Source organism: Cicer arietinum, chromosome 6, assembly GCF_000331145.2.
Source record: "Cicer arietinum cultivar CDC Frontier isolate Library 1 chromosome 6, Cicar.CDCFrontier_v2.0, whole genome shotgun sequence".
In the NCBI taxonomy this organism is placed as follows: domain Eukaryota; kingdom Viridiplantae; phylum Streptophyta; class Magnoliopsida; order Fabales; family Fabaceae; genus Cicer; species Cicer arietinum.
In genome coordinates this window covers 7913909-7928504 of record NC_021165.2, presented here as the reverse complement: position 1 = coordinate 7928504, position 14596 = coordinate 7913909, and the positions used below count along the sequence as shown (strand labels likewise).

General features: G+C 32.3%; 2 protein-coding genes across 2 annotated transcripts; one reads left to right on the top strand and one right to left on the bottom strand.

The window, feature by feature from the left end:
• Window positions 1-1559: 1559 nt before the first annotated feature.
• LOC101509097 (ubiquitin carboxyl-terminal hydrolase 4) lies at window positions 1560-6221 on the top strand. Its single transcript, XM_004504022.4, has 6 exons — window positions 1560-1923; window positions 2781-2897; window positions 3578-3676; window positions 4090-4278; window positions 4712-4893; window positions 5418-6221. Exons 1-6 carry the CDS (start codon window positions 1807-1809, stop codon window positions 5821-5823), a joined length of 1110 nt encoding a protein of 369 aa, XP_004504079.1. The 5' UTR covers window positions 1560-1806; the 3' UTR covers window positions 5824-6221.
• LOC101508254 (calmodulin-binding transcription activator 3) lies at window positions 6153-13152 on the bottom strand. Its single transcript, XM_004504020.4, has 13 exons — window positions 12994-13152; window positions 12756-12878; window positions 12544-12659; window positions 12311-12399; window positions 11828-11870; window positions 11419-11626; window positions 11149-11262; window positions 10505-10827; window positions 9508-10041; window positions 8669-9381; window positions 7448-8021; window positions 6967-7293; window positions 6153-6837 (listed from the first exon to the last, which is right to left on the bottom strand). The coding sequence occupies exons 1-13, from the start codon at window positions 13025-13027 to the stop codon at window positions 6727-6729; spliced, it is 3309 nt and encodes a 1102-aa protein (XP_004504077.1). The 5' UTR covers window positions 13028-13152; the 3' UTR covers window positions 6153-6726.
• Window positions 13153-14596: the final 1444 nt, after the last annotated feature.

Sequence of the window (14596 nt, the reverse complement as noted above, 5' to 3'; positions counted from 1 at the left end):
TTCCTGCTGTTTTACCACACTTGAAAAAAAATAAATCTTATTTTATAAAATCCAACTTTGGGCACGGGCAAACTTGTTTCTTTTTATTTTTATTTTAATATTTTATTACGATGAATATTAGAGGTTTAATGTCAGAATGCCTTGTAGTCACGATGAAGTGCTTAGAATAAAAGTTGATAAATTTTTTATTTTCCGGAAATTATGTTCTTTCAACGTAAAATACCTTTTGTTTATAGTTTAGAAGATTGGTCATATTTATACCCTTGTTTGATACCTTCCATCTTCTTAAACAAAACACGAAAACAGCTTCAATCGTATTGACACTCTTTTACTTTGGTTTTCATAAGATCTTCCTTTTTGCTTTGATTTTTTAATTGGATTAATTTAATGTATTTGTTGAAAAGACTTGCCGCTTAACTTCACCTTTGTGATTCACTTTTAAATGTAAAGTTCGACTATGAAGTTGAAAGTAGAAAAAATTTAATGTAAGAGTCAATTTTTGTAGTTTATGGAAAATAAATTTAAATCAATGATAGTTTGATACAAGATATTCAAGTGAAAATCCTCGTTGACATAGTTTAATTTTTAGTGAAAATTATTTGAATAGTTTAGTTTCAAATAATTTTATTTATAATAATTTAATTTAAAGTAAAAATTTTCATATTATTTTAACTTGAAGTGAAAATTATTAGAATAGTAGAAATACAAATTATAAAATTTTGTTGCAGTAACTTTTCTTTTTATATAAATTTTGTCTCTATAAAAAGATCATTTTTTTTTCGACAATCATAAAAACTTGTAAGAAACTGAATATTTGGTGAACACTTTACAATTTAATTGAATATGACACACAACAATCAATAACACAAATTCAAATCATTATTTTATATTTAACTAATTTTAAAATAATTTAAATTTTGAGTTGATAATAATTTGTCATATGCACTTTCAACAATTATTATCGTTTTCTTTACAAAAATGTCAATTATACATTACAAAAAAGATAAAATTTTCACTACTTCCAAATTTGTTCTACCATTGAATTAATAAATATCACAATTGTATGGAACTGCTCCGATAAAAAATAAAATCTATTATTTTTTTATTAAGTAATATGTGTGTACGAGATTTTGATTTATTGTAGTCAACAAACTAATGCAAATCACACATTTATAATCGTGCGATTATGATTGGATGATTCAAATTCAAATTTAATGTTTTGTATTTATATAATAAAAATTCAATTAACATTTTATATGACCTTCAGATCAACATCAAACAATATTAGGACGGTGTAAATATAAAAAACGGATAACAACCGGAAATTTGATTTCATGTCTTATGCTGTTACCAACTCAGCTGTACTGACACGAAAGAAAATAAATTCAATTTTATTTTTCTTTCTAAAATAAAGTCTATTTTAATTGTAGATATATTGATAAAGTCTAAAACATCGAATTTATGACTTTAGAAAATTGATTTTACTTGTTATTTTTTTTAGTAAATAAAAAATTGAAATTTTTTTGGTGTACTAATAGTTTTGTGTGGAAAAAAATCAACTATAGCGACTCAAATTTCCTTCTGCATTTACAGCTTGTGCTCAGCTAGCTAGCTCTCTCTCTCTCTCTCTCTCTCTCTCTCTCAAAACCCTTGTTTCATTCTTCTTCGATAACATCCATACGAAATTTTGTTTCTCTCTGCAACAAACCCTAACGATCGAAGCAATCAAGTAAGCATTTCATGGTGCTTATCACTGAGTTGAATCGGATAAGAATCTGACTTTATCTTTGATCGGTTGACGCGCTGATGGGTGCTGCTGGTTCCAAGCTTGAGAAGGCTCTGGGTGACCAATTCCCCGAAGGAGAACGTTATTTTGGTCTTGAGAATTTCGGCAACACTTGTTATTGCAACAGCGTTTTGCAGGTCTTCAATCGATACTCTTAACCTTTTATTTCCCAATCCGATTCATGCTTAATCGTACTAACTTTTCATGCTTCGATTGTTTGTTGGTTCAATGGAAAGTTTATTGCAATTTCACACACACCGTTAATGACGGCGAGTGTTTTTTATTTTCTGAATGTTTAGTTGACCTGTTTACCCGAATTTTGAAGTGCGTAATTGTTGAATCATTTTAAGGATTGACCATCCAGTCCTGATTGGATTAACAACTTAATTAAGCACTTAACAACATTAACTTTTATTGTATAAGGGCCCTGTTTGGATAAATAACTTAATTAAACACTTATAGCATAAGAGATTATCATGTAAGTGTTTATGCATAAGCTATTTCTATAACAAAAGATAAAATGAAGTTAAACTATTTTCATATAAGCTATAAGTTGTTTATGAAAATTAGCTGAAAACTACTCATGAACATGTGATAAGATGTTTCCACAAGCTCTCTCAAATGCTTATTTTTGTGGGTAGATAAGTTCAAATAAGTTAATTGAAACCAACCCAAAGTGTTTAAATATAAGCTATTTTTATAACAAAAGATAAAATAAAGTCAAACCTGTTTCATATAAACTCTAAGCTATTTTGATTAGCTATCCTAGAGAGCTTATAGAAATAAGCTGAAAACAACTTATACACATGTCATAAGTTGTTTCCATAAGCTCTGCCAAACAGGGCAGTAGATAAGCTCAAATGATTGAATCCAAATAGGCTCTAAATATGTTTCTAAGAATTGAATTAGAAAATGGATGGGTGTGTTTGTTATTTTTTGTGGAGATTCTATGGGTTATTTGCCATCAAGTTACTCATTTTGCCACTTTCTGCAGGCACTATACTTTTGTGTTCCATTTCGGGAACAACTACTGGAGTATTATGGAAATAACAAAAGCATAGGAGATGTGGAAGAAAATCTTTTGACTTGCTTAGCGGACTTATTTTCACAGGTAATCAGTTTGTAGTTTGAAAATTTCGCGCATTACAAGCATGATGCATCTATGCTTAGTCATATTTGATCAACTCAAGCTTGATTTACAGTTTGAGAGTTTGCTTTGTCTTCACTAATTTTGGCTATGGTGCATGCCTTGGACTCTTGTCAAAGATGCTGTTGACTTCCCAACTTTGCATTCTTCTTCTTTCATCTGGTCTTACCGAACAAGTGCATTTCATTATTTGAATTTCTCAAAGTAGTTATTGATATCCTTAGTTTTGGTTTTATAACCATATTTTCTTTAATAACACTTCCTACCAGATTTTCTTATGTTTTATTTCATTTTTTTGTCATTGTTTGTGGGTTGAAAAAGAATTTGTCAAGCATGACAAGAGGCAACCATGTACAAGAATAAAAGATAAGATACCCTATTAAATAAAAACTAAAATAAGTCTTTGGTAACAGACCAAAGAATCTACACACCATGATTATCCAGCATCCGGATAGTATGAAAATAAGTCTTTGCAAATTTCAAAATCAGCAAGATACATAATACATCCAACAGAGAGAGAGGACTTTGTGATCCTGCAACAAATCATTTGTATAAATCCTATCAACTATATCTTAATGGCACTTTCATGCCTAGTTATATCTTTCTTGGTTGTGAATGCACCATATTTATTTATTATGGTATAGATAAGTTCGCAGAAGAAGAAAACCGGTGTCATTGCTCCCAAACGGTTTGTACAGAGGTTGAAAAAACAGAATGAACTCTTCCGCAGCTATATGCATCAGGTATGTGCTTTAAATGTCAAGATTAAGCTCCTGTACATCAAATCATTATTCAAACAATCCTTTATCACTTTGGCATATAGGACCATTTCTCTATTAAGCCTGCTCATACATTTGACTGTCTATCACTGTTATATTGACGGTGGTTTGACTGATATTTGGTTTTCTGTGATGAAATAATTCAGTAACTGACGTTGGTTGTTCGTTTAGCAGAGATGATGAAAATTTGTTTCTTGCAAATGAGATTGTTGTTTACCATAAATGTTATTGTAGTATACAACTTTGTTCATTATTATCATTCATTGATTGTTTATTGTCAGTTAATTATAATGCACCATTGGTTGCACATATCCTCGTATTTTGTCTAGTTTTTCACTAGAACGACAATGTTACTGTTGGTCTTCTCTTTTTGTTAGGATGCCCACGAATTCTTGAACTTTTTGCTGAATGAACTTGTCGACATTCTGGAGAAAGAGGCTCAGGCTGCAAAAACTGATCCAGAGACACCACCGCCTTCTGAAAAGGTTGCAAATGGGTTAAAGAATGGTCATGCTAATGGACCTCAGAAAGAGCCTTTAATTACTTGGGTACACAAAAATTTTCAGGTGACCTGCTTTACCAATTTAATTGTCATTTTTTACTGTTGTTGCAACAAATTTTGAGGAAGTATAAATTGTGAACTTTGTATGGATCCAGTCAATTAGTGTTCTCCTTTTAAGTTTGTATGCCTTGATACTTGCCTGTTTTGTGATTATCCATTCGTATTTGCTTCTACCTGGATTATTGTGGAGCAGCACATTATGTGAGATACTACAGTACTTGTTTGATTCTTATTAATTTTTCATTAACTAACTTTATTGTCGCACTTGATGAAAATAATAATAACAATTTTGCTTATGTCAAAGTTTATTTAATATGTTTTCTTTTGTGGGGAGGTGGTTGATGACTTGATGTTAATCAACTCTCATTGTGTTGATCACAAAAATGAAATTTATATCTATATTGTGGGATTTCATTGTTGTAATTTGCTGTGATTAGGGCATACTCACCAATGAGACGAGGTGCTTGCAATGTGAAACAGTGACAGCTAGGGATGAAACATTTTTTGACTTGAGCCTTGATATTGAGCAAAACAGTTCAATTACAAGCTGCTTGAAAAATTTCAGTTCCACCGAGACGTTGAATGCTGAGGACAAGTTTTTCTGTGACAAATGCTGCAGGTATGTGGCTTTTATATTGTGACATCAGCTTTTGGTTTCTTGAGTGGTTGGGAAAATGTAACAGACATATTTTCATTTTGAATCAAGTGCTTAGCTGAATTATGCTGCTGCTTGTTTAGCTATGAATAACTAACAATAAAGCTGTATCTCATTTCGTGAAGTTGGTTACATGGATTTTAATTGATGCATTAGACTTCACCAAAAACCAAAATTTCAGATATTCATTGGGATGTAGATCATTTTTAATAGTTTCTCTTGAAGTTTTCCCGGGACTTTATTTTCTACTCTTAAATAGTTTGAACATCATGTATTTGTTTATGGACATTTTATCTCCTTTTTATTGTCAACAAGCAAACCATAATATGTTCATTGTTCCACTGATTGATACTTCATTTGTTATCTGAATGGCATTTCATGGCCATGTCAATTCAGTGTGTACAATATATGTATGCACTCTCTTCCTCTGTTTTTCATGTCCATTTACCAGTCTGATGATCAAGATGTGAACTTTCTTTTGACATTAGCTTGCAAGAAGCTCAAAAGAGAATGAAGATAAAGAAACCTCCTCACATTCTGGTCATTCATCTCAAGCGGTTTAAATACATGGAACAGCTGGGCCGCTACAAGAAGCTGTCTTACCGTGTTGTTTTTCCCCTAGAGCTGAAGTTGAGTAACACTGTTGAAGATGCAGATAGTGAGTATTCTCTATTTGCAGTTGTTGTTCATGTTGGGAGTGGGCCCAATCATGGGCATTATGTCAGCCTTGTGAAAAGCCATAACCACTGGTTATTTTTTGATGACGAAAATGTGGAGATAATTGATGAATCTGCAGTGCAGACGTTCTTTGGATCACCACAGGAATATTCAACTAACACAGACCATGGGTACATTTTGTTCTATGAGAGCCTTGGCCCTGGTAACAAGAATTAGACGGAGGTGTTGTATGAGTCATTTAGGTACTCAAATCATTTGGACTTGTATTTTTCATCTAGTTCCTGTATTTATTGTCATGTTATACCATTATATCCAACCTGTTGGGGGGAGCTGTTGCATCCTTTAGAGCATATGGGTTGTGTTGTGAAAATGTATACTTAGGTGGTTGGCATGTACAGTGGATGGTGGTAGCACTATCCTTTTTTCGTTTTTCCTTCATCACAATAAGAGCAGTATATATATTGTGGAAATTTTGCCGACGATGTGTATTTATGGTTGCAAGTGTTCAACCAACATTAGAAACACAATTAAATGGACAATGCGTATTCAGGGTTGCAAGTGTTCAACCAACATTAGAAACACAATGAAATGGAAAATGCTCGTTACTCATGGTACATTATTTTATATTTACAGTTTTACAAGAGCTCTTGAATTATGTGTGTTTTGGGAATCAACGCCCTGTATGAATGACAAATAAAACTTAGATCATGCATACACATCAAAACGCTACCAGAGTCACCTATTTTGTATAGGTGCGGAATCTTATGTTGTGCATTTTTAAGTTAACCAGTGCGATGTATACAACATAATCTATGAAGACAATGGTGCTGAAGCAAATCTTATAGCGAACCCAACCTCAGTTCCTCATAGCACTGAAGCATGCATAGATAAATTAGCCTCACAATTAGCTTGAAGCACTTTGTACTGGCTAAGATAAATCTGCATAGCAAAATTTTGAATGTGATAGTTTGTGCATTTTTGTATGAAATATTAACAAATGACCCGGCGGTTACCTGTTAACTACAAGTGAATGTGAATCAAAATTGCTATAAGGTTCATACATACAATGCTAACCCATACATACAATGGACAACCTAACATACAGATGGAAGCTAACTTCTAAGTGTCTACAGGCATGAAAGTATCTTCGTTCAACAATGATTCAAGATCAACGAGGTTATCCACATGTCTTGTTTCTTCTGAATTGTTAAAATTCCAATCTTGCTTTACCTGCAAAAGGCATATACAAAAGACTTGACTATTGGTTCAGTTGGGTATAAATATAATAGAGACATCCAAGTTTTGCATTCTTTATGCCCTTATTTTTGTCTACTTAGCATAGAAAGGTGGGTAAAATACCTGATTTTCTTGTATCTCAGTTACAACATTCAATAGCCTGTGGTATTGGTCTCTTGCATCAGGATACTGAGCCATTGATTTCACTCTAGCAAGGGCTTTCTCCAACCTTTTCTCAGTCTGCTTCCTGCCTTCTTTCAAAAAATCATAGTCATCTTCTGTGGAAGATGATACACCTAGCACCATAGTTCCATCAGAAATGGCCTCTGATTTGAATCCACGCAAACCACTGCCTTTTCGGCGCCAACGTAAAATAACCTTTTCCATGATCCCAACCGACCAAACTATCTTCCCATAGTTTTTCCTAACCTGGTGACCTCTTACATGAGCCTATAACAACAAGTCACACAATCAAATCAATTAATTATATTTGAAAGTAGTAGCAAATGAAGCATGCAGTAACATAACAAACATTATACACAAACAAAAATAGTACTAACATCATTTGCACATTATTACATGCAAAGGTTGGAAACAAATGTACCTGAATTTTCACAATTCGCCGTCGAATAATCAAAAAATCTTTTCTGCCTTTCCAACTGCGGAACTTGTTCTGAATTCTTGTAGCAGCAATATGAACAGGCTCATAACATTGTCCAAACTTGTGTGACTTTGCATTTATTGTTATTAGTGAAAGAGCACGTTCATCAGATACTCCAAATTTGTAATCACCATATTCCTTTTGTTGTTTTTGTTTTCTCTGGAATGATTGCACTCTGAAAACTTGATGAATACGAGCAGCAGCTTGTGTTGCATTGCATACTGCAGCCAGTGAATCTTTCAATGACAGTTCATGTGAGAGGACCTCTTTAGCAGTGTTTTGTTCTTGGATTCTTTGTATTATTTTTTCTCCAAAATTTTCTCCCAAGTCTCTCTTCAAATCAAGAGACTTGAGTTGTGCACTTAGGAAATATTCTGCAAGATAAGCTGCAATTCCTTTGTGTCCATTTTCAGAAGCTAGATCAGCTGGTGTTCTACCAGAAGGATGTTTTGGGCATGGATCAGTAAGTGCTCCTGGTGCCGCTCCAAGAGATATGAGAGAAGCAACTGTTCGCTCCCTGATAAAGAAAGTAAGATTTTTTTAGTAGGGATAAAACTCGATACTCCAGGATTTACAACACTCACATTTAGAAGACTAACATTGGTTTCTTTAGGGAAAAATTGCACTCACCTATCTCGAGGTATGCTAAATAGCCCGTACACCCCGTCGATTTCTTAAATGAACCCTGTTACCACTTTTACTTGTAAGGGAAATTGCATACACGTTTCTCCTTAGTTTTGTTTAAATAACATACACACCCCTTCTATTTTTATATATTAGAGGGACTTGTATGCAATGGAAGGGATGTCAATGTCTTTTACCAAACAAAGCAGTTTAGGTATTATTTAAGCATACCTCAGCAGAGGTGAGTGCAATTTTGCATTCTTTCTAGTATGTTTTTGTTTTCATAAGAAAAACTCAGGCACTTCCCACCTTTTCATCCTTCAAAAAAATGAAGTATGTTGAGTATCAACATGTAAGCATTTTAATTGCTGCTAGGCCTATTTCAAATATTTCTTATATGGTACTATCATTCTTGCAAAGATGCAATTCACGTCAGTGATTCATCCTATTAAGTTAATGTAAAATTATCAAAATATATTGCTTTGGATTAGTACGATGAACTATCAATTCAGTTTAGTCGAAAAGCATCGAGATGCTCACCTGCCACAAACCGCAGCCCAATGAAGAGCAGTCCATCCATTTACATCGCGAAAGTTTACATTCACACCAGCAATTATTGTTGGTTCTAACGCCCAACCATAGCCAAGAGCAGCTGCAAAATGAAGCACACCTTGGCCACTTTCATCTAATACATTTGGACCTTTCCCATCTTCAGTTGTTTTCTGAAGGAGCCATGAATGTAGCTTATCTTTCAGAAGATCTTCTAGCAGCTGCTCCTGTACAAGTTCTGGAGAAAAATCTTTCTCTAGGGTAAATTTCAGTAGTTTATCCCATTCATCATCCTCCCTCCTAAGCAACGAACTGATTTTACTTCTCAGTTGATATTTCTCATTAGATTTCTCACTCACACTGATTGAATCTAAACTGTGATTGAAGTCATGCTCCAAGGACAACAAATCTCCAAATCGTTTATTAAAACTATCAAAAGTTATGCTGCTTCTGTTCTCACCTGCAGTGTAAACTTCTTGAGTATAATTAACGCAGAAATCAAATTCGCGCAGTTCACTACATGCTAATCTATTGGAACATGTTACATAGAAAGGAACCCTGCCAGCCTTGTGTGGAGGAGTATGACAACAGAGAACACCGTTCCCGATTACCTCTGCTGGCACTTCTACCTCGCCAAACATACATGACCATTTACAATCTTCTGCTTCATGCTGACTCTTTAAGAATCGGCCTGAAATGAGAACCTGTAAAATCGTTTTTTATATGTAAATGAAGAAGTAGATAATCAGAATATATATACAGGTATTACGAAAGTTGAGTGAACATATGATCAAAACTGATGGAAAGTGCAGAATATCAAATTAGAATACCTTAATTTCTGAGTATTCAAATGTCCAGCTTGGGGAGTAATCAATTATGCTGAAGAGCTGATCATGGCTAATAGATGGATCAAGTACATAGTTTCCAACTTCATTTTCACTTTCAACTGTATCCCAGTAAGTACTAGAAGTGGATCGGTTGCTTGATTCTTCAACATCTCCAAGCTCTTTACTCATCCATTGGTTGAAACTGTCAAGCTTCTTCAGGCCCTCTTCTGCCACAGATACATCTAATAGAGTCTTCTTTGAAGTGAAATGAGTGTCTTCTATTCCATCTATGCTTCTATCCACCTCTAGTTCTGATTCTAACTTGTCTTCTTCGTTTAAAAGTATTTCACGAGGGCTATTTTGCATAAGAACCTCGTGTTGTTGGTGCGGATGAAGAAGGAATTGTTCCAGGGATTGTTGAAGATCAACTTCATTAACTTCCTGCTCACAGTCACTATAACCAACCTCGCATGTTGAGCCTGAACACGCACTATCTTCGGGCCAATTTGATGAACTTAAAGAATTAAAATGAGATGCCTGTTCACAATGAAAACTAAGCTTTGAGAAATTAAATGAGTTTGATGATGGAGAGAATTAAAAAGTTACATCTTTAAGAATTACTCATGCATAAAGCAAAAGTTCATTCCTTGGTTAGTCTTTTATTTTGAAAGAACATGAAACAAGTAATTAAGCTAAGAGAAATATTGAAGTATTTACAATATCAAACAAACACCGCTTTGTTGTGAGACATTAGTTTCTTTCTTTTACTTTTGATAGAGACAAATACCCTATCAAAGCTTATATATAACAGACAATAGATTCTGATTTAGAACTAAATAATATTACTATATAACAAGAAATAATGCAACAAATGAGTATCACATACAAATGAAGCACCAACTTTACTTGCAGACATCGTTGGTTTCCTATAATACTTGAACAGACCAGTATCAGAATGACACAAACTTATTTACTATTATAAGTAAAGTTAATCCAATACCTGCCAATTTCCTTCAGCTTGTATAAGACTTCCATTCTCATGTTGTTTAGTAATGCTGATGGTAAAATGTTGGCCCATTATGTCATATCCTTGGTAAGTACTATTTAAATTCATGTTATTGTGTTGTGTTTCAGGAAATGAAGGCTGAGAAATCACATTATGACATCCAGCATTATTTTCTAAGATATCTTCCCATGATGAAAAGCCCAGGAGTTTTGAGGATTCACATGTCAATCTAGCATTATTAATGTATTTGGTTTCATTAGCTTGACTGAGTGAGATATAATCCACCTGAGGAATGACAGGTAACCTTTCTTGATCATCTATAGCAATTTCATTTTTACAATTAGTACGGCATTTAGGTAAGATCTCGCTTGATCAAAAGGCCAGCATTTATTGAAGGTATAAAATAAAGATTAAACTTTGATGCACTACTAGCATAAAATTTCGTTACAATATCATTCAATCATGCATTGCTATGTTACTAAGTTTGATTCTTACAATAATCACCTTGAAAGTCACCCTCTTTTAATGACGTGTCAATGCATGATTGAGTGATAGAAGAGAAACCTGTAAAGACTTTATTTTACACTGACAGTGCCTCAAGATAAATCATGAAAACAATTTATATTGAACAAATTTACCTTTGAGTGGTAGAGGAGAATTAGAATCAGCTAGTTGAGCTTTAATCTTATGAACAAAAGGGTGTTGCAGCTCAAGAAACGAGTACAAATCGGAATTTTCGTGGCTATTGAATGCTGTAAACATTACATCAAGTTACAACATTAAAATAGACAGCATAAAAAGTGAATGAAGAATAAAAACATAAAAAAGGTTATTCAAAATGTTCTCTAGACGCGAATGTTAAACATTTGAAATCATTAAAAGAATAAGGCTATGCTCAAAAGGCATACCTGATTCAGCCTCTTCATATTCTGATGCTTGAAAACTGTTTATGCTTGTATCCATAGTTTGCGACTGAAGCTGGTAACTAAGTGGATTAAGACTCGACGATAAAAAAGTCTCCATCTTTGTGTTAGGCATAACTTTGTCTGTTTGTTGAGCATAAGGATGATATTCTTCATTTTCTTTGCCACATATAAAATTAGCCTTGGTAACTCCCTGATTATTTAGCGCAAGAGGGAGCAGAAAAAGAAATGAAATTAACCACAGTTAGACACTAAAGTATATGCCATTAGTTCATTGTACCTTAAATTGTACTAAGAGTGTAAAAATAAGAAATTCTTATTGAGATTTTCATCAAATATTAACAATTAAGGCTAAAGGTGATAAAAACGACTGTGTATGATTGTATAGTTTTACCTTCACTTGACGATAATGGACTAGAACAATGTGTGAGAGTTCCCTGTAACAATGTTGAATACAACGAGTGAAAAGAGAGGCTCTAGTAAGAAGTACTTCCAGAGATAGGAACCGAGACTTCAACATGTAGGAGCTAATCATTAAGTTGTTTATACAATTGAAGAGGAAATGTAGATAAACTTTGCATAAATTATGTATTACTTGTTTTTATAAACTATCTCTTTTTTTATTATCTAGTTCTCAAATAAAAGAGTCTCGTAACTCAAAATTCATCTAAGAGATAAGTAAAGTTTAATGGATGATTGTTTCAATCAGAGATCAAACTCAAATACGTCAGATTGATTTGAAAGTAACTCAAATTCATTAATCACTTGAGTCCTTATAAGTTGAAGATTATAAGTCATTTTATAAGCTCTATAATATGAAATAAAAATAGAGATTCTTTAGTGTGAGAGTTGAAAATGTTGAAAAAAGGAAACTTACTCCTCAAGCATCCAGTAAGTACGTCTTTGAAAATTTTCATTTTGTTCTCCATGAGCATAGTAGCAATGCAATACATCCACACTTCCAGCCTGATGACATTATAAGAAATTGATTTTAAAAGACATTGCAACACTTTTTTATTTTCTTCTTCTCTTTTCATTAATTTATTGGTAATTTAATTATAAGATTGTAACTGACTTATATACTATAAATAAATATATATATATATATACCTTGAGTCTCTCATGAGCTTCCCTAACAGTTTTTCCATCTTTTTTCTTCCTCCAATTATGACCATCCTTTCTAAAGTATCTCATCACCTTCCGATCAAATAAGAAAACTGAACCACCTAATTAAAACATGATAATAAGACCCTTAATTATGTCCAAATAAAGGAAAAGGAAGCTATTAATTAGAAAGTAGAATGAGAATGATATATGTATACTTGGAGGCATATGTGAAGGTTGTGAAGCAATCTGAAAGCTGTTATAATTAGTGAGAATTTGGCAAATTTCAGTTGAACGTAACCATCGATGTTGTGCTTCTGATAAAATTTGCTCAATAGTATCTGTTGTGTCCATCATACTAGCAATTAGACATTTAAACAATTTTTATTTAAAAAAAAAAAAGCATTAATTAATTAATAGAAAAAGAAATACTAATAGAGATGAAGAAAAGGTAACCAAATTGATTAGGGTGAAGGTGGTTGTGAGCCATATGAAAGTGAGAAACTAACTAAGCCTTATTTAATTAGTAGTGAAGTCTTCTTCTCTGTTTCTAAATCTAAAAACTATGGAGAAAGAAAAGAAAGAGATAGGTGGAGAATAATATATATATATATATATATAGTATGATGCAATGCAATCCAAACAAGAATTAAGAAAGATTGAAATGTGTGTTAACGCGGAGAGAGAGAGAGAGAGAGAGATTATGGGAGTGTGTGATATGGTATCCATCGAAAAAGATAAAAGTTGAAGACGCGGGAACTTTTTTGTCAAAGTCAAAGGGTAAAGTCTGCTTTCAGTTAGACTCATACTTAGTATACATTACTCTCATACTTTTTTCCTCGCAGCTTCTCAATATCTTCACTAATTAATTTCTATACAAGATTGTCTCTTTTGAATTTCTATACAAGGGATTTTTTAATTGAATTTTAATAAATTGTCTCTTTTAAAATCAGAGAAATCTCATGTATTTGCTGAATTTATTTATGTTAATTTGGATGGTAGGACGAATTTATCAATTTTAAATCTTTCAATGAATTAAGCAATTTTTGCACTTAAATATATAAATTTGTATGAATTTATGTGTTAATCTGCGATTTCGATAATTTTAATTTTATATATTATTTAAAAAAAAAATGAATTTCATATATTATTATTGTACTACTACTATATACTTAATGATGAAAATCACTGTCCTCGAAAAAATTATCTAAATATAAGTATATAGTGGAGACATATGGCCTCAAATAGTAACTTTTGTCACTCTTATTTCACTTTCTAACTTGTACATTAAAATTAATTAATTCAGGCGTCTACATAATTAATAGATATTAAATTTGATTATATTATATTGATTTAATAAATTAATAAATATATTTTTGTGGAGTTGTAAAATCGATTTGGTGGTTAGCATAAATGATTTAATAAGTGAAGTGATAAAAAGACGGAATCTTTCAAAAAATATTTTATTATACAATTTTAAAGTGTTTTATTCAGCTAAGCTTGTTTTATTAAGAGCTGAGTAAGATTTTTATCTGGTTTTAGTTTGAATTTGAAGCAGTGATTATATTGTTATTTAATACTTCACTTGTTCTCACAATAAATATCATTTTAACAACAACAAAAAAAAGTCTCAAAATAAATTATATTTTCAAATTTCAATGTAATATCAATTAATATTTTTTTAATTATACCATATAATTATTATTATATGTATCATTTTAAAGTACTATAATTCATTTTATATTTATGATAGTGAAAAATACATCTATAATCAATAGAGATAATTTAATAAAATTATTATTATTTTTCTTTTTTAAAATGTAAATAAACAAAAGTGAAAAGATATGGAGCTTTAATAATTTAAAGTATTAAGATATTATATAAAGGATAAGATTATCTTATCTTGAGCACCATGTTTTATAATTAAACATTTTTTGGTATAAAGTACAAATCAGTTGGTCTCGAAACTTTAATCTGTCAGTGTCTACGGGGGAAAAGGTGCTTGGACTTTGAAGTTCGAATCCATTTTTGACACACATTTGACACAAAAATTCTACAA

Bases quoted from the DNA above. Each gene is read 5' to 3' on its own strand.
- LOC101508254 (XM_004504020.4), bottom strand. From the start codon at position 13,027: ATGGCTCACAACCACCTTCACCCTAATCAATTTG. The intron at 12,400-12,543 runs GTATATATATAT...TAATGTCATCAG, and splicing joins AAGCTCATGAGAGACTCAAG to GCTGGAAGTGTGGATGTATT. The intron at 6,838-6,966 runs GTATTTTACCCA...TGCCTTTTGCAG, and splicing joins CTGAGATACAAGAAAATCAG to GTAAAGCAAGATTGGAATTT.
- LOC101509097 (XM_004504022.4), top strand. From the start codon at position 1,807: ATGGGTGCTGCTGGTTCCAAGCTTGAGAAGGCTCTGGGTGACCAATTC. The intron at 2,898-3,577 runs GTAATCAGTTTG...ATTATGGTATAG, and splicing joins TAGCGGACTTATTTTCACAG to ATAAGTTCGCAGAAGAAGAA. The intron at 3,677-4,089 runs GTATGTGCTTTA...TCTTTTTGTTAG, and splicing joins TCCGCAGCTATATGCATCAG to GATGCCCACGAATTCTTGAA.